Genomic DNA, 22,653 nt, shown 5'->3' on the forward strand with positions numbered 1-22,653 from the left:
TTTGCCGTGCTCAGCGCAAGCACAGCGGCCTGTATCACGGCTACAAAAGCACCCCGACATCAACATTCAAGGTGATGTGGAAGAAAACCCGGGGGAAGAGCCGCCTCATCTCTTCCCGATACCTGCAGATTTGATGCAGCCACAACAACCCCTTCACTGTCACGTTTCTGGCTGGGCTATCTACCGAAACGGCCGCTCCCCGCCCTGAGCGCAACCCCCTCGCCTCCACACCCCCCTTTCCAAAGCGCTTATTCACCTCCGAACCCAGAGCTGATGTAATCTCCCGCTCAAGAGTTCAGCATTAGGACTGCATCAGCCGCGAGACGTAAGGAGAGCCACATCACACAAGCAGCTGTTCGACAAAAGCTTTATTGCTCGTTTGCATACGAGTTCCCAGTATCACATTTCCTGAGTTTCTTAATGAGCTTGCAAATGAGATTTAAATAGAAAAGGAAGGGGGGAAAAAAGGAAAAAAAAAAAAAAAAAAAAGAGAGAAACCAGAGATGTCCCTTCCCTAAGGTTGGGCCAGAGATGGGGTGGGAGTACAGTGCTGGGTGGACAAGCCCTCTACCATGGGAGAGGGCTCGGCAGAGATGGAGGTTGAGCGTGGACCCGAGACAAACCCCCGCCGGCTGCCCTGGCTCGATTTACCCTCTGCCTCCATCAGGGAGCCTAATTTGTTTCTAACACACAGCCACCAGCAAGGGCCACTGTCACCGTTTACAGAGGACGGAGAGGAGCGGTTGCAATCCTGCCGCACGAGCGCGGGGAGTCGGGGACAGCGTGGGTGGCAGGACGGCCAGGGGAGGGGGCCACGCTGACGCGGCCCCTGCGCCACAGATAAAGAGGAGATTATGGCTCACGACTTGTAATCTGGCTTAAAACCTGACACCGTCAACCGTAGTCAATTTGGGCTAAAAGAAGCATTTAATAAGCTTCAAAACACACAGGCCAAAAAAAAAACCTCCACCAGTGAATGAAGTGAAAGGGCTCCAAGCATCGCTTGCACCAGTCAGCGCTGGCAGGTACCAACAAACACAGGATCCCTCATGATCCGGAACAAGGCAATTACACGCTTGTTATCCCAATCCACCCCACAAGCTAGCACCCAGGCTCTGCCGGGGTTTAACTGTGGCAGGCAGAAAGCAAATAAATGCCTTTGTCTGTCTGTTTAGAGCTCACAACAAGCGGCGAGCGAACGGTCCCTCCCTGCGCGAGAAGAGCTGCCCTGCCTTGGGACACGTCGCAGGAGACGCAGCGCTCGGCTGGCTGCTCCGAGATTAAGGCAGTCACAGACAAAGAAGCCAGACTCAAGCAGCAGGTCCAATTTGGCTTTCTTGGAAGGGTTTATTTAAAAAAAAAACAATTATTATTAAAAGAAGCCTGCTCAGGCACGAATGACAAGGCAACGAAGCCATTTGGCTTGAGGCTTAAAGGGGAGGCAGCGAGACACAAGGAAGTTTCTCTGCGTGACTTGCCATGGGGAAAGCGCCTGGCCAGGCCTCCTGCCCGGTGCACATCTCCTCTCACCTCTGCCAGCCAACTCATTAATGCTCGAAGGACACGAATGACAAGAATCACCCCCAGGAGTGGCAGCCGGCTGCAGAGATGCGGGGCCAGCCAGCAGCCTCACATGTTTTGAGACATTCACTTTGGGAACCCAGAGTTCATCGTTACTAGAGAGGCTCAAGTGTCACACACCTCCCCAGAGCGGCCACTAGCCCCGGGCACAAGCCCTGTGCTCCCGGGCCCTGTCTGTAACCTGCTGGCATTACCAGCTGGACCAGCACCACATTCCCATTGTGCTGCTTTAGTGACCGATCAGCCGCAGCATCTCCTGAGGATCCACTATCTTCTCCCGGGGTTTGCCAGCAGCTTTGCCTCTTGCCACTTCAGCAGCGTCTATCTTCTCCCAGTCCGAGAAGGAAACAGGACGGACCCCTGGGGTGACAGTGAGAGATGGGAGAAAGAACTTAACCAAGTAAAAAGGAGTTCAGCCTCACCTTCCCGTTAGCAGGGACCTGATGTGCCAGCAAACCCTGCCCTTTCCTGACACGGCGTCAGACTTCAGCCTCACAAAGGAATAATAATTTCTAACACCGCGAGGAGAGGGATGGCAGGTTCCAGTTGACTCGGATCAGTCAGACCTTTGCGAGCCGTAACAACGGCGAGCACGGCACCACCTTAGGGGACAAAACGCTTCCAGTTCACTGTTAAACCTCAGACAGTTAAGAGGCAAAACACACACACTTTAATTGAATGCCTTTAAACACAGCAACAGCAAATTACTCTCTTGGGCATTTTAATCTTTCCCCCAATTTGCCTGGAAGGATTACTAGGAAAACCACTCAAGAGCAATAGCTCGCTGTCTCGGCAGCTGACAGCGACATTTTACCCAAGGTCCGTGCTGCTTTTAATGGCCCTTCCCCGAAAGTGGTCATTAACCTTAGCAATGACACTGAGTTTGAAGGAATTCAAGTCCCGCTCTCCCTGGGCTTTGGAGCAATGAAACGGCAGCACAACACATTTCCATGGTTCAGACTCTGCTCCCAAAAGTGGCTCACGGGACTCCCTGCCCCGGGATACCCAGATCCAGGAGGAGTTTGGCGGCATCATACCTTCATGCTGGCTGCTACAGCGGCTCACACCCCCCCACACTGACCTCGGCTGCGCAGGATGCTCTCCACGGCCCCAAAGCCTTCTCTGGAGGCGGACACATCCAGCACGCCCACCCGGAGATCCTCCAGCACAGACTGGGCAGTGTCAAAGCTGTCGTTCATCGTGGTGATGATCACGCCCGTGGGTCCTCTCTTCACCCACCCGCTGCAGTACAGACCTGCACGGGCACACAGAGCAGCCAGGCTCAGTCCAGCACGTGGCCCTCGACCCTCCCGGCTGCAAATCCTTGCCCTGTCCCTGGGTGTCACGTCAAGCTGCGGGCGGTGGAAGAATCCACCCCTGCGATGGGAACAGAGTGCGGCCCTTTGACGGTGCTGTCACAGGAATTTGTGTACCTGCAGACCGGCACTAAGCAGCTGTACGGGCTGTATCGCTTCACTAACAGACTCCAAGGCCCAGTAAAACCACCACAACCTTCAGCGCCGTTTGCTGCAAAACCAGACACCCCTAACGCGAGCTGGGGACGGGCCAGGTCTTAACGCCTGACAGAGGCAGCTCGTTTCCTCAGTTTCCACTCTCCGATTGAGGTGTGCGACTGCCTTGTATCAGTGCCCTTGGTGAACGGAGCTTTCCACTCCAAAGCCCCCAACCCACCAGCTGTGCTTGACACGTGTCCCACGCATATCCCTGCGGATACAGACCTGGGACACCCTCCACTCTGCCCGAGCTGTTGGGGATAATGCCACGCTGGGTGTCGAAGGGTACCGCCGGGTCCAGCTGTAGGCTCCGGTAGCCAATGCTGCTGAGCACCAGCCCGCACTCCAGCTCCTCCATGTCTCCAGTGGGGATGGCTTTGGCGGAGTCACCCGAGCCCTGAGAGAGGGAGGAAGAGGCTGATGACCACTGAACAGTCACCAGATGCAGAGCAGCAGCCTCCTCTGGTCCCCTTTGGCATCCTTAATCCCTGAGTATTTGCTAAAGGCCTTTCTGCAGCAGCAGCAGCACGGAAAGAGCTCCCTTTAGATGGGGAAAGGCTCTTGAAAGTGGTACCGGCTTCCCCGAGAGCCTGCCAGCGGCCACTCCAACCAGCCAAGGAACACAAACCTGTCTTTGGAGAGATTCCCAAGGGCTGCAGGGATGCAGCAGCATCCTGCTCCATCCCTGCAGCCCTGCTAGTGCCACACCAGCCCTGCTAGTGCCACACCAGCCCTGCCACGAGCCCGTACCTCCAGGCGGGTCAGGGCCATGCGGACGCCCCTCGCCCGCCTCCCGTCAGCGGTGGGCAGCACCTCCTGGGGGCTGCGCTGGAACTTCAGCCCCCACTCCCGGGGGGCTGCTGCCTGCGCTGCTGCTGCCTGCACTTCCACTGGCTTCTCCCCTGGCTTCTCCAGGGCTGTTTTGATCATCAGCTCAGTCAGTCGCTTCCTGGGCCTGGGGGCGTCTAGGAAGAAAGAGAGCGCTTCAGGACAGGAACCTCAGCAAAAGCCCCTCAGGACATGGCACGAAGCCGAGGTCACGCCAAGGCAGTTTCAGTAGTACGTGAGTGTCCGTTTGGAGTTTGTCATGCCAATGGGAGTCCGACGCCTTTGAGATGACAAACTACAAGTCAAAGTGACCAGGAGAGCTCTTGAGGCTTGAGGCCAATGGGACACACAAATCAAAGCCTGCCACTTTGCTGTCTTGCTGGTGCTCAGAGGCAGCAGCCTGTGGAGAAGAGCAAGTCTCTGGACACCCTCGAACTCGGTGTTTTCTTTTTAGCTCTGCAGGAAGCTCTTAAATCAACAGCCTTGGGATCTCTCCTGCAAGGTTCCCCCAGCCCTCCCGAATCTCCTGCCCTCATCACTCAGAGAGTAAGCATCACTCCCAAGCAGCAAAGTGGCTGCACAGAGAAACAGGCTGTTCCCCTGTCTTCGTGGCCTCCTAGCACTCTGAGGACAAGCCACATCACGGTCACCTGGCTTTCACACGCCATGCATTAAGCACAGGGCAAAGAGTTTCTCTGATGCACATTCTGAGCATCTCCAGATCACTCCTGGACGCTCGCCTGTGAAGGTGAGTCCCTGTCCGGAGGAGCACGGCACACTTCCCTCACCTTTAATAGCGTTTTCGAGGCCTGTGAAGTCAGCAGGGTTCAGGACAGGTCTGGCACCAGGGAGGTTTATCATCTCCCGCAGCTCCTGGGAATTGGAGGCAGGAAGATGCTACCTCCAGCACAGAGAGGTCATCCAACAGCCCCAGGCACCCTTCCCCAGCAGTCCAGGCTAGAAGCCAGCAAATGGGTGCAGGAAGGAGGACACCTGGGTTCCCCACCCATCCCTACACCACCTCTCCCCACCAACAACGGGCAGCCTGGGGCTCAACGCTGGGAAACACGGCTGCCCTCCAGCACCCCCAGCCTCACCTTGATAGTGAAAGCAACTTGGAGAGGTCCCCTCCTCCCGACCAGCCAGACGCGCTTCACCTTGCTGCAGGCGAGAGCTGCCAGGGAGCAGTCAGTGATGTCTGTCTTCTGCAAGACAGAGACAGGAGAGTGGGACGAGGGCAGATCTGGAGGGAGCTGGGGGGAAGGCACAGCCTCTGAAGGTGAAAAATCAGCAGAAAAGCAGGCTGTGCATGCAGAGAGCCTGGGCAAGGATGGAAAACAAGTCATCTCCCTTTGCACAGAGCTATTTGCACAGCTGGTCCCTCATCACTGAACGTACTTGCCGAGGCCACAATGTGCTAGAGGTAACGAGCCAGCACCCCGTGAGATTGCCTCAGGGGATCCACCCAAGCAGGTTAACCTTGGGGCTAACAGAGCAAAGCCTTCCAGTGATCTCGATTTTGGGGTGCCTGCAGATGTTGTTGGGTCACTTCCCAGCTCAGGATAGAGAGGCATTTGGGTGAAACCCACTGCAAACCACAGCTCAAATCACTGCCTGCCCACCCCAGGCAGCTCCGAGCACAAACACAAGCATCGCCAGGGCTCGACTGATGGTTGGCATCTTGCAGCAACCCCATGCTCTGTTTCAATCGTGTGCACGTATCTAGGTCACAAGAAGATCTTTTCCAGAGAAGACATGATGGGAGGGACACCAGGTAACCAAGACAAACCATTACAGACCAGTATTTTCAACAGGAAACTGCCTGCACACCCTGGCACTCATTTCCAGTGCTGTATCCTTCGCAGCACTGCCTCCCAGCTGGCTTTAGCCACTGGTTAGCAGTGCCTCCAAGTTTGGGTTTTTTTTTTTTTTAATTTAATTTAGATATTAACACAGGAAGTTGTTTCACAGCTGTAACAAACCTCGTGGCATTTCTCCAGGAGGGAGCGCCTTTGCTGCCAACATCTGGGGCAGCAGCTGTAAGGAGCAGCTGGTGCACACCAGCTCCCAGCTGTCTATAGAGGAGCACAGCAGCGGAAGGAGAGGTCCACCAGCTTGGACCAGCCACCAGTGTGCCCAGTGTTACCAGCAGAAACCAGGCTGCTGCCCTCAGCTACAGCAGAAAAAAAAAAAAAAAAATCCCAACAGGAGAAGCTTCTAGTTTGGTGGTGGAGAAGGGCAAGCAGCTCCTCCTTTGCTTCTCATAGGAAAGGAAGGGATGAAGCTCAGTTGTCATCTTTTGAGGTACCCAGGAGACAGCAGCAATCCAGAGAGCTCTGTAGCATTACCCAAGGCACAGCCGCAGCCTTGGATCACTCCCTATGGACTGTGAATCCATAGGGTGCACCCAAGAGGCAACAGCCTTCCCTTGGGAAACATCCCAAAGACAGGAGAGTCTGAGGTTTTGCTGAGATGGGTGGGAACCAGCACCCACCCAGCAGGGAGTGGATTCAGGCCCCAGGCTGCCTTCACGGTGTGGAGTACCCCTGTGACTCACCCTGAGGAGACGCAGCGGGGACAGGAGGATCCGGGCAACATCCAGCGCCACATTGCCGTGACCCAGGATCAGCGCCGTCTCGCAGCTCAGGTCGGGCTTCAGCTGCGAGGAGAGAAAGACCCGTCTGTGAGCGAATCCACCCGGCCTCCATGATGTCCACCCCCTTAACCCGCTCTCACCACCCAAATTCCCTTCCACCCCTCTTTTCCCCAAAAAGGGGTGGTGCAGACGGGGGAACTCCACACCAGCCTCATCCCCAAGCAGACACAGCAACGCAGCCACTCCGGGTACCCCAGCCGATCCCTCTCCCCCTCTTCCTGCGATGGCACCTCTGGGAGCAGGAGCTGTTTTGGCCAAAAAACCTCCTCAGGCCAAAGCAGAGCATCACCCCCGGCAGGTTCCCATCTAGCCCAGCCAAAACGTGCTGCCAACCTACAGAGCCAGCTAATCCGCTCTCGCTGATGTGCAAATTGTTCACATTTCTACCATCTAAGAAGGATTTAACATGGTGCCTGCTAATCTTTTCCAATTGCGGGCCTTTCAGGACTTAATCTGGAGCTGAATGCCTGCGTTCGGATGCAGGATGGGGAGGAAGGGCAGGGAAACACACCGCTGTACTCACATCCCGGTTCTCAGGCAGCCCGTTGTACCAGCCCACGAACGCTCGGGCCGAATAAACACCGGAGAGATTCTCCCCTGGGATCCCCAGGACCCGGTTATCTTCAGCACCGTAACTCTGAGGAGGGAGCAGACACAGTCAGAGGCGTCACTGTGTGCATGGTTTGATACCAAAATGCAAATCTCCCCTTCCAGCTGCTGCCAGGGACGCTGCCCGGCTGCCAACCCTTCCCAGGGGCTGGGATACTCAACGGAGGGGCTAACACAGCCCAAGCCCAGGGGTTCATCCACCCCATCCCCCTGGGCTCCAGAGCCAAACTTGACCTCCTTGGGCCAAGGCAGAGCACAACAAGCTGAGGAGTGAACAGGAGGGACAAATCCATGCCAGGCTGAAACAGGTCTTGGCCATCACAGGGAAGAGGTTCTTCAACCGCTGCCTCTTCCAGCGGGGTTTCAGAGACCTGCATTTGATGCCATGCTCTAGCACATGCTCCCTGCAAGGCTTCGGACAAGCCTTGTAGCATCTGAGATATCCTGAGGCTGGGGAGAGTTTACCACGGTAATAAGCCACCCAGAAACACCTCACCCAAACCCTCTTCCCGAGATCCCAGTGGGGAATAATGCTGCAGACCTTCCCTGCGACTTCTGGGAAGCTAAGGCAGCCCTGGCTCCGAGGCGCGGTACCCACCAGCACCACAGCGTGGTAAGCCTGCTGCAGCTCTGCCACCGTGACGTCCTTCCCCACGGTGACGTTTCCGTAGTAGGCGCAGCGCTCCGAGCGTGCGGTCTGCGTGAAGGCGTTGATCACGTTCTGCCGAGATCAAACAAGCGCCGGGGAGTTACATCCAAGCCACAGCCGGGGCCAAGGCTGCTGCTGACAGGAGGTCCCCGTTCCCGTCCACCCCCCCAGCCTTGAGATGCTTCTCCCCCTCTCCGAGTCAGTTATTCTGAGACTCTTATCTAACAACAGCCGCAGATAATTCACGGGGAGATAAGCACAGCTGTGACTTGGTACTCTTTCCACCACCCTTTGTGGAAAGGAAAATCCATCTTTTGCACCCGCCTGGGGAGGACCGGACCCTTTCAACACGTTCAGCCCCTCTGAGTAAACCCCACCGTAGAAGAAAACTCCTTCCCAAAGGTGAGGCTTGCAAGGGAGTCCCACCAAACCACCCCTTCCATCGAGGGTGCTGCCTGCCAGACCCCCTCTGCCAGCCTCTCATCTCAACCCTTCCTGAAACCCACTTCATCAAGAGAGGACGCAGGGCAGGATGGCGCCCAAAGCCTTTTCTTCCGAGCGATCGGGGCTACACAGCAAAACAACCACTTCTTCCCCTGCCGCTCCAGCCGGACTCAGCCTGGTAACAGGATGGATACCACCGTACTGCGGAAGCTGCCCCAAACCCACATCCACTCCTCATCTCTCAGCTCAAAGGGATCCAGGCATTTTGGTCTGATGATCTCCAGGGATTAGAGGAAACCATCGCAAGATATTGCTGTGTCTGGATCTGCTGTGTCCTGCCACTCCAACCACCTCCACCCCAGCTCAGACACAGCAGATACCCCTGGGTACAACTCACGCCCACTGCGAGGCAAAGGAAAATGGTTGATTTCAAAGAGCTCCTTGGTTTAACTTCTCCTTGCCCAGATGTGCACCTACAGCCCAACTCCATCACCCCTGACAGCAGATCTGCCTGTTCCCAGGCACCCAGAACGGGTACAGACTGAGCAGAGGCAAACAGCAACTGCAGCGAGCGGGCAAGATCCTGCTGCCATAAAGTTGCCTGGTACAAAGCAAGCCATCCGTGCTCCTCAGTCTTGCTCCAGGCCAGGCTGACCGGCACCGGGAGCAGCACTTCCCATCACAAGCCCATTTTCGACCCACTGTCCAGAGCCCTAATGCCAGACATCCCATATCACCTGGCCATGGCCTTGCTGGGTCTCAGCACGGACAAGGAGGAGATCTGGACCTCTCCAGTGTGACAGCTCCGCACCACAGCAAGCCTCGAGGCACCACAAAGGACGGCGACTGCCTCGCCTACACCCACCACCATCATCGTGTTCAGCCGCACAGGCAAGGGGAGGAAGCCAGCACCAACCTTGACTTCAGGGTGGTCTGGGGCCACCCCAAAACGGACGAGCCCGAAGGGAACAGGCAGCTTCTCATAGATGTCCACACGGGCCCCGCCGTGGTGCTGCAGGAGAAGGCAGTCACGGTTAAGGGATGAGGACAGAAAGGCCACGTGAGCCCAGCAGCTCAGGAGGGACACGCAACGCTCGCCGGCTGCTGGGGGAAATACGGGGCAGGAGGGAGGGTTGCACCAAGATCCCGTAGCCAGAAACAGCCTCTTCCAGATTCTTCCACGCACAGGATGATGCTGTACCTGTTACTGCCAGGTCAGATCGCAAGGTGTAGCAGAGAGCGTGACCCCAACCACCGTCAAGTACATCTCGTGGGAGGCTCCATCCTCCTACCCACCCCACAGCTCCTCTTCCACACTAACCTGGTGGCTGTCCAGTACCCAGAGGGCTGACGAAAGAGCCCCCACGCTGACTGGGATGCATCCAGTGCAGCACCCTGGGTGCTGGTGGACCTGCCAGGCCGTCTGCTAGCCCCCGGCAGAGGTGCCCATGCCCTGAGATGTCCCTGAGCTGAGTCACCTCAGGGTCAGAGCTTTAGACAGATGTTTTGCTGCAAGGCTTTTGTTATCTTGTATTTTGAGTCAGCCTCTTCCCGGAGATTAAGCAGCCCTGAAATTTGTCCCTGAGGCTTAGTAACAGCTATTTTCCAACACGTACTGGAGAGAACACAGCACAGTTTAATGACGGGGTTAAGCTGCTGCATCTCTGGTTGGTGCCAGCGGCCCAGTTCTGTGCTCGGGTCTCACTTCCCGACAGAGACCTGACTGCCCAAAGCACCAACATTTACAGACACCAGGTAAAGGATCACCCGTGTGCCTTAATTCAGCTGGGGGAGGAGAAGGCAGGAGAGCAGGTCCTGCACGTTCCCTTTATCACACGGTTAATGTCATCCCCGTTGGGTGACAACAGCCCCGAGCGAGGCAGATCTCTGCTGCTTATTTCATTCTAGCAAAATCACTCGGGCTGAACTCGCAGCAACCTGGCCAGGCCTGGGTCCGGCCAGGATGGCCCAGGGGCAGGGCAGGGATGGGGACAGCGGTACCTACCCCAGGGTGAAGGGGGCCAGGAGGACTCTGTGGGGTCTGGGCTGCCCCAAGCAGCCCCCCAACACCACAGACCTGGCTGGAGCGGGGCCGGGAGCCCACAAAACCACTCCCCAACCCCTTTAGAGCCAGGCAGCATGGAGATGCCTCCCTCAGCAGGCAGGTCCCTGCCCTCACCCGCGGCCAAATCCCACCCCGGTACCTTGAGGAGGTGCTGAGCCGTGTAAAACCCCGCGGGGCCGCTGCCCACCACGCAGACACGAGGAGCCGGGGCAGGCGAGGACAGCCACCGCTTGAAACCTGGAGGTGTGAAGGACAGAGAGGACGGGATGCCGCATGAGGTGCTGACTCCCAGGCCCAGCCGTAGCCCTCCCCCCGAGCCCAGCACCGACCCAGAGGGGCTCGTCCCCCCGTGCCGGCCATGGCGCACAGCCGGGCGGCGGAGGAAGGCCGGGGTTTATGTACCCAGCCCGGCGGCGCGTCCCCCTGAAGAGGTTTGAGGTGGAAACGCCTCGAGGTCACGGCCAGCAGCCCCGGCGCTCGGCCGAGCCTGCGGCCTTGGCGCTTACGGCTGGGCCGGGACGGGGCCGGGACGGGGCCGGTGGTGCCAGAGGGGCTGTCAGCTGCCCCGGAGAAGGGCACCAGAAAGCACCGTACCCGAGACGCCCCCGCCCCCACGCACCGGGGGGGGTCCCGGTCCCGGCCCGAGGGGCACGGGGGCCCCCAGCACTCTCGCCCCAGAGCGCAGGGCACGGTCTCCGCCCGGTCCCGCCTCCCTCACTCCCCCAGGGCTGGAGCACAGGCCTGCCGGGCACGGCTCCCCCCCCACAGGCCCGGTTCCGCCGGTCCCCGTTCCCCCCGGACCCCGCGGGCCCGGGACATGTGTTCCCCTCCGGCGCCGGTTGCCCCGTGACGCCGCCAGGCCCCGCCCCTCACCGCCCGGGACGCCACCGCCCCTCCAGCACGCGCCGCCCGGTCCCATCCCGGCCGCCGCCGCTGCCGCTGCCGCTGCCCCGCCCCTCCTCCCCGCCGACCAATCGCGAGGCGGGAGAGCGCGACGTTTAGCATAACCCCGCCCCCACAGCGCCCCGTGGCCCCGCCCCTACGCAGGCAGCCAATGGCGGCATGCGGTTGCCGCTACGGCTGTCCGGAAACAAGCGGTACCATAGAGAAGTAGGGAAGGAGAGACCGTCTCGCGGCCGCTCGCGCTGCCGCTCTCTATGGCGAGGCCTCCGCGGTACCCTGCCTGCCTGGGGCTCCAAGAAGCATCATCCCTGCGGCTGCTAATTGCGTGCGCCCCTTTATTGCCAAGAGTGATTAACTGCGGAGCTCTCCCGGGGGAAACCGAAGCTCAGACTGATTTTCACCATCCCCCTGCGCAGCCGTCCACCCCTCGCCAGGAGAAACCCACAGCATCCCCTCAGGAAAGGATAAAACATCAGTGCCAGAGGCAGCGGATAAATGCTGCTGCCAGAGCTCCCGCCCCAGCCTCCCCCACGGTCCCTGCTTTATTTCCTCCTTAATCCCCATCACTCGGCTCATTTCAAATGCAACTACTCACACCTCCTGTGCAGGAGCACCCCATCTTGCTTCAGCCCCTGCGCAATACACCAGGCAGGAAAATCATCTCAGTGGGCCCAGGAGATGTTTAAGGGTTGTACAGATGCCAAAGCATGCAGGCAAACACTAACGGGGCTTTTTAAAAGCAATTAACACTGAGAAGAGTTTACAGCTAGAAGCTGATTTTAATAAGGGTCATAAAACCCACAAGCTTTCTCGCATGGTCTTGAAAATTAGTTCATGGCTTTCTGCAAAGGCATGCTGAGAGCGGCAGCTGGCCATACGGCTCCGTCTGCACCCGCTCCTTCAGGGTGTTTGCAGCAAGGACCAGGATTTCCAACGGCTTTAAAGCCTGTGCTCTGAGCCCCCAGCCTTAGCTCAACACAGCAATTACCAGCCCATGGCCCAGAGAGGTGAGGCTGGAGGCTCAGTTTCAAATATCAGCATTGACATCATCCACAAAAAGAGCTGAGTTTAAATTTGGGGCATCGCTCAAGGCAGAAATTTGGGGGGTTCTGAGCACAGGTCAGAAATCTCCCTTTTTCCCAGAAATCTCCCTTTTCCCCATTAACCTCTGCTGCATCTGCCACTTCTGACAGGGAATAATCCACGCATTTCCCAAATCGCAAGTCATCTCCCGCTGGCCGAAGGACCTGTGAACACTTGCCTTTAGATGGCACTGCGTTAAACAATATCCATGAAATCCAGCTGTGAAAAGGGCTCCCACCAACGCTTAGAAACATTTTGGGACTGATCTCTTTGCAACAGGGGAGGAGAAAGAGCATTTTGTGCCCACAAGCGGGGACACGTGAGGCTGAGATTACCCCATCTGAACCGAAAGCACCGCTAATGCGTGCTCATCCCCCCCCCCGCCTCGCTGGAGCCAGGAGCACCATTAATTTGGCACATTTAGCATAATTTAGCTCTGATGCTCATTTAAGAAATCCATCATGGGGGCAGGAGGGCAGCTCTGGGGAGGGTCTCTGCCACCGCCGAGCCCTGGGTGACCCCCAGGAGCACTAGGGCCATTTGGTCCAGCCACCCCACCCCCCAGCTTCCCCCCCACCTACAGACCCAGCGTAACCCATGCTCAAAGGGCAAGAATTTGCCCTTTGGATGTTTCACAATGTCCTGGATCAATAAACCAGCATGGGGCCAGTTAGAGGTGACACGGCAATGCCACCAGCCCAGGGCATCAGCATCCCCTGGGTCCCTGCCCAGGATAAATCAGTAATTCCTTATTTCTAATGCCAAAGGGGTCACACTGGACAGATCCAGGGCCAGCTTTTTCCCACCCCCGAGTCTGGATCTGCTACACAGAGACACGCCGTGGCCATCCTGGCTCCGGCCCCACATCACAGCGCCCACACGGGGACACTTCTCCAGTGGGTCTGAGGACGTCCCCTCACTCGGTGAAGGAGAATGGGGGTACGTGATGCCCACAGGAGGGCAAACACCATGGGCTGCCCACTGCAACCCTTGCCCTGCCACAGCCCAGGACCAGAGCAGAGCATCCCTGTGCCTTGGGACACTTTTGCAATGTGGAGCCTTATAAATCCCGGTTGTGGTGCTGGGGGGGGCCAGCCCTGGTGGGGGGACAGCATGAAACAGGGAGTGAAACGCCAGGCTCAGAGCAAAGCCTTGCAAAGCTCAGGGCCAACACTGACTCCCACACTGGTCCCAGCTAGGCCAGCTGCCTTCTCTGGTGCCAGCTCCCCACCGTGTCACCGGGCTGGACTTTGTCATGGGTCTTGCAGGTTTGGGACAGCAGAGCACCCCGGGAAAGCCAAAGATGGCATCCCGGAGGGGGTTGGAAGTGGCCACATGAGCATCCCACCCGCTGGCAGCGGCTCCGTGGGCCAAGTCCACCCTCCCTAAACAGGGAAATCCTCCCAAGCCCCGGAGACCTGCCTGCCTCCAGCAGGTGATTCTGCTGCTAAACTCCTGCAATAGCAATGGTCGGGTCTGGGGTCACCTCCGGCACCCCAGTATGGACACCCTACATGGGGCAAGGGTCTTTCCCCCAGCCCTGCCTCAGGCACTGCGGGACGCCAGGATGACTTGCTTCAGCAACAAAACCCAGTAATAAAGAGGATGCACTTCCATGTGTTAAGGCTGAATTTGCCAGATCATTGTTCCTAGAAGGGACTGATTTATCTCAAAGTCAGGCAAAGCGCAGGCAGCAGTGACACAGCCCCCTCCCCATGATCCACCCCTTCCCTGAGCCCCCAACCACACATTTGCAGCTCCATCCTATGGATCCCAGCAGCTCTCAGCCGGGAACAAGCTCTGGATGTCCCGGACATGGTGCTGCATCACCCATGGTCCTGCTGCAGGGAGGCCACAGCCAGCGGACAAGGGTTTCCTCTCCCCAAGCGTGAAAGCAGAGTGGATAAAACTAAGCCCTGGCTGGGAATAAGTGGGGGGACCCCCCCCTTTTTCTGTCCCTGGCATTGCACCGCCTGGCTCTCCTTCCGCAGTGGCTCCGTGCATCATTATCTAGCCAAAAGCAAGACATCGGGGAGAGATGTTTCCTACGCAATGGCTTTATGGAGGTGTGCGTCTGTGTAGCCCCAATCCTGCTAAAACCATCACTGCTGCAAGTGCCCCATGGGAAACAGCCCCCAAGTCCTGGGGCCCCGTCCTCACTGGATGCCCACCAGCTCCGTTATGGGGGGAGCGTGGACCATCAGCTCCTCGTATCTCTGGAGGAAGAGCCGGAGCCTGGAGGCGTAGGTGTCCTCGTTGTACGGCAGCTTCTTCTGCTTCAAGTACTGGGAGACGACGGGTTTGATCTGCAGAGGCAAAGGCAGTCACCTCCGTGCGGGATGCCCTGGCATTTGTACAAGGTTCCCAGCCTGAGGCATCGCCGAGCTCCCTGCAAGGTGCCCAGAAAACCCATCCCACATGCCCAAAATGGGGCTGGAGACAGCAGCACCAGCTATAACATCGTTACCATGAAAATTAAGAGGAAGGTGGTTTCCGATTGCAGCAACACGGGGAGTTCACCCTAGCAAAACGCCTTTGCAGGGCTCCGGATTAGGAGAGATGTCCTAACGAGGCTTTAACAAGGGCTAGCCACGCATGCTCATCTTTTGCACCCATAGTTATCCCCACACAGCCGGCTCAGTGGCAGGGCTGGGAGGCTGCCACCAGCTTAATTATCCCTTCCCTGCAACATACCTTTGCAGGAGGCAGGTCCTACCGGCCCCGTGAGCTTGAGCAAAGGGCACGACATGAAACCCACTGGTGCTCCCGCTCCCTCTATTACTATTACTTAATTTTTCCCCCAACTTGAGACTGAAAATAAGTGCACAGCATTAAATGAGTGGAGCTCCCACGCTGAAGGGCAGCGCACGGACCTGCCTTGGGATCCTCTCGAGCCAGGGCAGCGCTTGGAGCCCACATTTTGAACACACCCCACACCTCAGAGCAACAAGTAAGGGCACAATGAAAATTATAGGAGGTTTGCCTGGACGCTGGCTGAACCAAAAGCCAGACTGTGCAGCGCTGGAGATGTTTTCCCAAGGGAAGAGATGGGAGGATCCCGGACTGCTGGGAGGATGCTGCAGGCTGGATTTGGGACCAGGGGAAGGAGCAGGGAGCAGAAGCCCAGGAGAAGCAGGAGTAAGGATGGAGGGAGGTGGGTTAGGGGCTGTTGCAGAGCAGCGAGAGGTCTCTAGCATGGAGGAGCAGCACAGAGAGGTCCAGTGGCAGGGAGAGCTTGCAGCAGTGTGGTAGGGAGATGGATGGTCTTGTCCCCGTGTCACCTCCCAACGCGCTCATCCGCCCTGTGGGGCCATCTCACCTTCAGGCACATGTTGTCAGAGAGGCTGGGGAAGAGGTGATGCTCCACGTGGCAGCTGATGAGCGAGTGGCCGAAGGACCAGTCGAGCAGGACGTTGCGGGGCAGGTTGAGGACGCCCAGGCTCATGAGGTGGATCCGCTTGGGTTTCCGATCGGCCGCGAACATGGGGAGGCCGATGTGCTGCGGGAGAGGCAGGGTGGGGACCCTGCGGCACCCGCCACCCCCCCAGCAGAGCCAACCGTGGCTCTGGCCATGCGAGGGCACGAAGGTGCTGGCCAGGCTGAGCCACATTTTGGGATTTGGCTGCCAACCCCAGAGCTGGGTTCATCCTTAAAGTCGCTCCACCCTGCATTTGTCTGTCCACAGAGCCACCGAGGAGTACCCGGGCTCTGTCCCCGCAATGCACCCACGCTGAGCCACCAGCCTCTCGCCATCCCAGGACCTGTAATACCAGCTGCACCTACACCTGCAAACACACCAACCCCCCCGTCCTGCAAGCCACCGCAGAGGACATCACCCTCCAGCCCTTTGCACCCATCTGCCCTGACGTTCTCCCAGGGCCACCGCTTTCCACCCCAGCACCACCAGCCTGATCCTCCCCGTGACGATGTTGGCACAAGGGAGGTGTCAACCGAGGCCGCTCGCCTTTTAAGCTGACACAAGCCCCAGTCAGCAGCCTCAGGGCTATGTCACTGGTGCTGGGTGGTGGCTGGCCTGTCTCCAGCACCATCGGGACATCTCGGAGCTTCAGGTCTCTACCTGGAATACGTTGACATGGATGTAGGGATGGGCCAGGAGGGAGCGGGTGAGCAGCATGCAGAGCAGGGCAGACCACGGTGACTGGAAGCCTGAGATGTGGAGCAGCAGCCAGTAATGGCAGTAAAGACCCAGAAACATGCAGCAGAGGGTCCGAAGAGCTGCTTTCCACTCCACGTTCCTCAACAAATCTGTGCGAGGAAGAAGACACAGCACATGGGCAAGGTGCTGATGCTTCCCCACCACTGCTGCTCCAGTGGCCAGGCTGCCCAGCATGCTGATAAACCTACAGCCCATCCCATTCCATCCCATTCTTCATCTCCCTTTCCCGCATCCTCCAGGTTGGCCCAAACCCCCCAGCCCTGCTGACCTGCTGGTTTTTGGGGCTGGGGCCTGGAGCCCCCCAGGGCAGCGGGGCAGAGGCTCCCGCTGTGCATCATCACACGGGGATTTGGCTGCATCTTCATTTCTTACAACTTGCCAAGTCATTGTCTGCGTTTTTGGCATTGCCCAGAGCTGTGTGTTCAGCCCGACGGGCCCAGCTTCCTCAGCCTCTTACTATTTTCTAGGCTCTTCTCCCCAGTCATTTCCTGGCACCATTATTTCCCCCAAGCCACTGCCTTGTCTACCCAAGCTTGTTGCATCCCGGCCCCTATAGACCCCCGCACCTCCACCTCGCACGCAGTCAGCAAAATCACTATGATGCTCTGACCGGCCAGAGACCTACATGTGATGCTGAACCCTGCTATGGCCAAGGGGCTGAATCAAAGGAGAGTAAATTTAGGGCGCTTCAGGCTCATGATGGCTTTCCCACACTTGACCCAAAGTAGGAAAATGCGAAGCATTTCTGAGCACCAGCAGAAAGGAGAGATGCAGCAGATACCTTCCCCAGAGCAGATGCAGCATCACCTGCCTTTGCTGCAGCCCTGTGTCCCACCGCGGGCTGGGGTAGTTAATGTGATGCCTCCAAACAAAGCAGGACCCTTTGGTGGGGTAAGACCTGGACAGTAACGAGCTCACCATACCCAGCACCCTGTCCCAAGGCGGTTGGGACACATACCGAGAGCAACCAGAGGGGTTATGATGGGCACCGCAAGAGGCGCGATGAACATGTAGATGTAGCGGTTCAGGAAAGGAAGCTTCCAGGTGCTGGAGTCCCCCAGGCCAATGACGTTGGTGTAGCCGTGGTGGATCTTCACGTGGTTGTAGGTGGCCTGCTCAGCTGTAAAAGCTGAGCAGAGCTGGGAGGGAAGAGAAAGGAGAGGCGATGCCTACAGCCGCAGCACCAGGGTCAAGCACCATCTGGCTTGGACTCGTGGGAGAGATACCCAGGGGAGATGCTCTGCACCCAGGGAAGACGCTCTGCGCCCCACAGGCTCCAAACCAGTCTGGAAATGGACTTCTTAAAGAGTTAAGCACTGGAAACCACTCCCGCCATTCCCCACAACACATTATCCCGCTCTGCAGCCCCACGGCCAAGGGGACCGACACAAAACCCCACAGCCCAGCACACCACAGGGGCCGTCCCCAGCTGGGGGCTCACCCCCCACCCCACTGCCTCCAGGCAAAGCCCCACAAGCAGGAATGTTCCTGCTGCTCCCTGGTGTAGCATCGCTTTTCATTTAGCCCTCCTGCACATGGATCAGGAAGGGTTTGGATCCATCTTGTTCTCCAGTGGCTGTTCCTGAAGGGCTCGGAGTGCTGGCAAGATGCTGATGGGACTTTTGGGGGGGGGGGGGGGGCTGCCACCCAAACCCCCCCAGCCCCGCTCACCTCAATGAAGAAGATGGCCCACACTTTGCCCCAGGACTTGGACTCAGTCAAGGCGTTGTGGCTGGCCAGGTGGCTGCCTTTCACAGTCAAGGTGTGATGCACCACGCCGAGGGTGAGGACACCCACCAGGAAAGGGATGGCCTGGGCTGACCGCAGGCACAGGAACCCTACAGAGAAACCAGCCGGGCAGGAGCTCATGCTCCTCCTCGCCTCTCTCTGCCCACAGCCAGGCTGGAGGTGTTGCTACACCCAAACATGCCGCCCACTGCCCTAAACCTGTTTTTCAGACATAGTTACAGGTATTTAAACTGCCTGAGCTGGAAAGCTTCCCTCCGCACCACCCTGCACGGCTGGACCAGCCACGCTCGCCGTCATGCTGAAGGTTTGGCCACTTCCAGCCGCGATGGCACAGGGCGCTGCTGGTGCCAGGTCCCATCCTGCAGCTCTGGCTGGGATCCCACTGGTGACAAATATGACTCTGCCAGGATTTCAGCGTCCCCAGGAGTTCAAAAGCAAGAGAAGGCACCAGCCGTATCTTTGACTGTGCCGCCAGAGCCCCACGCTCAACCGTGTCTCCCTGTACCTGCCACAGCCGGGGCAGTTGTCACCAAAACTGCCAGGGTTTCCCTGCCCCATGGCAGGGCACGGATGGGGCACACCGCTCCCTGTCCTGCCCTGTGCCCATCTCGCCCAGGCACCGTCCCCGCACCCCAGGCTGTGCCCCGAGTGCCACCGTCACCCACTGTGAGTTTCCGATGGGGTCAGGGTGCCCCATGGCACGGGTGAAGGGGTTATTGCGGCTTCGTTACAGGCTTAATAGGCTGCTAATAGGCTTCCAGCACAAAGCTGTAGCAGCAGTGCAAAAGCCGCGAGGAGGCAGCGGGACACCCCCCGGACCCCCCCTGGCCGTGGTTTGGTGGGGCTGAGCCGGGTTACCTGCCGGGAGCAGGAGGAAGCTGCAGGCGAGGATGCCGATATCCACGCCGTGCCGGTCCCACCAGCTGCTGCTCTTCACCACCTTCTGCACCAGCTCCGAGAGCTCGGCCATCAGGGCTTCCTCGTGCCGCCCTGCTCCCCGTGGGGACCCCCTGGGGGTCACGTCCCCGTCACCCAGCACTGGCCCTGGCTCCCAGCCCTCTGCCATCGCCTCTGTCCTGCTGCTGTCGGGCGCTGGCGTGCCCCAGAGCGGGGGGTCCCCCGTCCCCCCGAGCTGGGGGGTACCGCTGACCTCGCCGTTGACCCGCTGTCCCCTCTGCTTCACTGGGTCCCCGTTCTCCAGCGGCATCTCCCTGCTGAGCAGAGGCCACGCAGGGTAGCACCCTCAGAGCAGCACCCACAGCACCCCGACCCACCGCAGACGGGCTTCCCAGCTCCCGCTGCCGCCGAAGGACACGGGAAGGGCAGGGATGGAAAAAAAAATAAACAACTCGAGGAGGACGCAGTCAGTGGAGACGGCCAGCGAGCCACCCAGCCTCCCACCCTGGGGACACCCCGACCACCACCCAGCCACCGCAGCCCCCTACTCACGCCAGCACGGTGGCTCTCCCGGCGTTGGCCATTTCAGGGCGGCCAGCCAGCCCGTGCGGCACCGCACACCGGTGCCGTACAGCAGCAATTTGGAGAAGGGAGGAGCGGGGAAGGACAGGGAGGAGGGCGAATGCAGATTAGCGATGGCAATAATCCGCCTTGGCGGCCCATTTCAGGGAGCAGCCGTTGCGGCGGGGCCATGGGGAGGACGCTCAGCCGAGGGCACGGGGAGGCGAGGGCAGCAGAGGAGGGAAGGATTGGAAAAGAGATGAGAGAGGCAGTGGAAACGCTGGAGGCGCAGGAGCCGAGTGCCAGAAATAGCCCCGAGAAACCCAAGCGGAGCACTGAGGACAGGGATACGGTTTCGCTTCTGCCAGGGAGCAGGAGCAAACATTGCCCGTCCCGTGAGGGAGCCGTTTTGGGGAGAAAACCGGCCTTTTTCACAGCAAGGAGCAGGCTGCGGGAAGGAGGGGGCAGTGCACGGCTGCGCGGCTGCCTGCCTGTGCCTGCCTGCTTGTCTGTCTGCCTGCCTGCCCAAACTGCTGCTGCTGCAGAGCCGCTTGGCACCCTCCCCTCTGCTGGGGGGGGATGCCAAGCCCCAGGGCACCTGCCAGGGACCAGGTCACCCCAAATCTGTGTGTAGCAGCCGTGGCACCCAGCCTTGACCCCCACAGGGTCCCTCTTCTCTTCCAGGCTGTTTTCAAGTATTTCAGAAGAATTTTCTCCCTTTTCCATCGCTGCCTCCCGACTAATCACCTAGACACAGCACAGGCACCCCGAAAGCTATGGGGATGCCCATGCACAGACCGGGACCTCCTGAGCCCCCCTTCTTTATGGAGGAAGACTAAAACCACATCCCTTCTCGCTGTGGCACTGGATTTCTTCTTACTTTGTTGTTTCTCCTAACCGAAAACCGGATCAGCTCAACCGATCCACCAAAACCTCGATGAACACTGACATCTAGCAAATCCATAGACAAGGCTGGTTTGCTATACCCATCGCTGGGGTACCCCAGCCCCAAACTGGGACAGGCTCAGCGCCTCCAGTAACAGCACATCTCTGCAGCGACTCGCAGGGAAGCAAACCTCGCACCCAAGTTGTGCCAAGCCCCAGGGGATTATCATCATACCCTGGAAAAAAAAAATTAATAACAATTAAAAAAATCACACCTGCTGCAAAAGAGGCAGAGCCGAGGTTTCATTTCTACTGTAAGAGCTTGTATTATGAAAGATCATTTCCAGAGCCAGGGGCACTAACGAATTACAGCAGCATCTGAAGCCCAGCAAGCTGCGGGGCTGGCTGCAGCCGGCCAGGTCAGTGATTCATTCTGATACACACCACAACTTTCATCACCCACTCGTTTGTGAGGGAAGCCCGCAGCCGGAGAGCACCCATGGGTGCTGCCGGGCCAGGGGGAGGTGGGTGTCAGACCCAAAGGGTGCATCGGGTGCGGCTGCTGGGTCCACTCCTGAACGATGCCTTCGTTACCTTCATCGCACCTAGGATGTCACCGTGAGGGACGGTGGCAGCGCAGTGACAAAGCCCTGCTCCGAGGGTGCCGGGCTGCCGTTCGGTGGGGCCAAAGGTGAACGGTGGTGAAGCTGCCATTGCACAAGTGCAGAACGGGGCAGAACTGGTTATGTGGTGGCAGCCGAGGAGGAGGAGGAGGGGATCAGCCCCACATCCAAGACCAACGGGAGCCATCAGGATCCCACTGCAGCCAGCAGCGAGCGTGCCAGTGTGCACGGGCAGAGGCAGGCGTGTGGCATCGCTCGGTCCCATGCCGCCGCTGGGACCAGAGACTACCTGGGAGAAGAAATAGTGGGCTGAAAACCGTGCAGGAGAGGCTGAGTTTTGGCTTCTGGGGAAGAGCGTCAAACCCATAAAAGCCTCTTCCTTCGAGCTGCAGCAAAGGTGGGAGTCACGATGCTCACAGAAGAGCAGCAGCCATAAGGAGAGTCTGCAAAGCCGTAAGGAAGGCCAGCAGATTCGGGGTTGTCGCCCTAAATCTGCTTCCTTGCTGCCTTGCAGAGCCCCATTTTCAAAAGAAACTTTTAAATCCCAATTTGCATCTGATTTTCCACCACACGCAGGTCAAGCCACACAATCCCACTGACCCCACTAAGATTTTAGGGATGAAAGCAAACGCTGACTTGACCCTTGCACCATGGATGCAAACACCTCCAATTTAGCAGGAAAAACACATTAAAGACTCAGAAATCCTTTGGCACACAGCAGGGCGGCTGGAGGGGATCAGCGTAATCCCCGGAGCAGCGAGCTCTCAGCTGCCGGCCCTGTGGCCATCCCTCACCCTGGGCAGCACGGGGGTCCTGCAAGCAGACCCCGCTGCCTCCACAGGCAGCTGCCAGCCCCAAGGGAGCCCCGGGGATCGGGCCCCCGCCACTGCCCTTATCCAACCTCCAGCCCCCCTGCCCCCAAGACCAAGCCCAGCCCCAGCTGGCACCTGGAGAGGCCAAATCTGGTCCCCAGCGGAGTCCTCCCATGTCACTGCTCCTAAACGAGGGGAAAAATGGGCCATTTTAGCATGGCACAAAGGCACACATGCCAGGCTGGCAGGGCTCAGCAGCCACAAGCACACCCTGCTGATCCCCCACACAGTTCCCCCAGCCCGTGGGGCAGAGCCCGCTGCAGCCCCCAAAGGGGCCGTTTCCAGCCCCAAACCCAGGAGCTGTTTGCAAACACTGCAGCATTTGCACCCCAGGGCCAGGGGCAGAGCCCCCTCAGCAGCCCCTCCATCCCTATGGCCACCGGCCCTGCAGACCCTCCTCCTCCTCCCCTGGGCGAGGAAGGAGCAGCCTGCAGTGGCTGGCAATGGGGCACTATCAGCTTCCTTGGCCACCACAGCCAGCCAGCCGTCCAGCCGTCCGTCCGTCCGTCCGTCCGTCCGTCCGTCCGTCCGTCCGCCAAAACTGCAATCCCCCCCTT

The 22,653-nt window shown here is 58.6% G+C and overlaps 2 protein-coding genes across 3 annotated transcripts; both read right to left on the reverse strand.

Moving 5' to 3' along the window:
• Positions 1-1,317: 1,317 nt before the first annotated feature.
• FDXR (ferredoxin reductase) lies at positions 1,318-11,265 on the reverse strand. Of its 2 annotated transcripts, XM_050908528.1 has the most exons (13): positions 11,220-11,265; positions 10,486-10,583; positions 9,384-9,446; positions 9,198-9,293; positions 7,787-7,909; positions 7,103-7,216; positions 6,481-6,582; positions 5,021-5,128; positions 4,712-4,796; positions 3,846-4,060; positions 3,321-3,492; positions 2,663-2,836; positions 1,318-1,941 (listed from the first exon to the last, which is right to left on the reverse strand). In XM_050908528.1, exons 1-13 carry the CDS (start codon positions 11,263-11,265, stop codon positions 1,811-1,813), a joined length of 1,527 nt encoding a protein of 508 aa, XP_050764485.1. In that variant the 3' UTR covers positions 1,318-1,810. The 2 variants fall into 2 exon arrangements, with proteins under 2 accessions (XP_050764485.1, XP_050764486.1); XM_050908529.1 differs by lacking the exons at positions 9,384-9,446; positions 11,220-11,265 and adding an exon at positions 10,676-10,998.
• A 3,054-nt stretch (positions 11,266-14,319) lies between these two features.
• On the reverse strand, positions 14,320-19,753 carry FADS6 (fatty acid desaturase 6). The gene is made up of 7 exons (XM_050908531.1): positions 19,708-19,753; positions 19,117-19,472; positions 18,181-18,347; positions 17,468-17,648; positions 16,411-16,598; positions 15,652-15,831; positions 14,320-14,638 (listed from the first exon to the last, which is right to left on the reverse strand). The coding sequence occupies exons 1-7, from the start codon at positions 19,737-19,739 to the stop codon at positions 14,489-14,491; spliced, it is 1,254 nt and encodes a 417-aa protein (XP_050764488.1). The 5' UTR covers positions 19,740-19,753; the 3' UTR covers positions 14,320-14,488.
• Between the last annotated feature and the right edge of the window lie 2,900 nt (positions 19,754-22,653).

The sequence above is a fragment of the Gymnogyps californianus genome, chromosome 19 (assembly GCF_018139145.2).
Source record: "Gymnogyps californianus isolate 813 chromosome 19, ASM1813914v2, whole genome shotgun sequence".
In the NCBI taxonomy this organism is placed as follows: domain Eukaryota; kingdom Metazoa; phylum Chordata; class Aves; order Accipitriformes; family Cathartidae; genus Gymnogyps; species Gymnogyps californianus.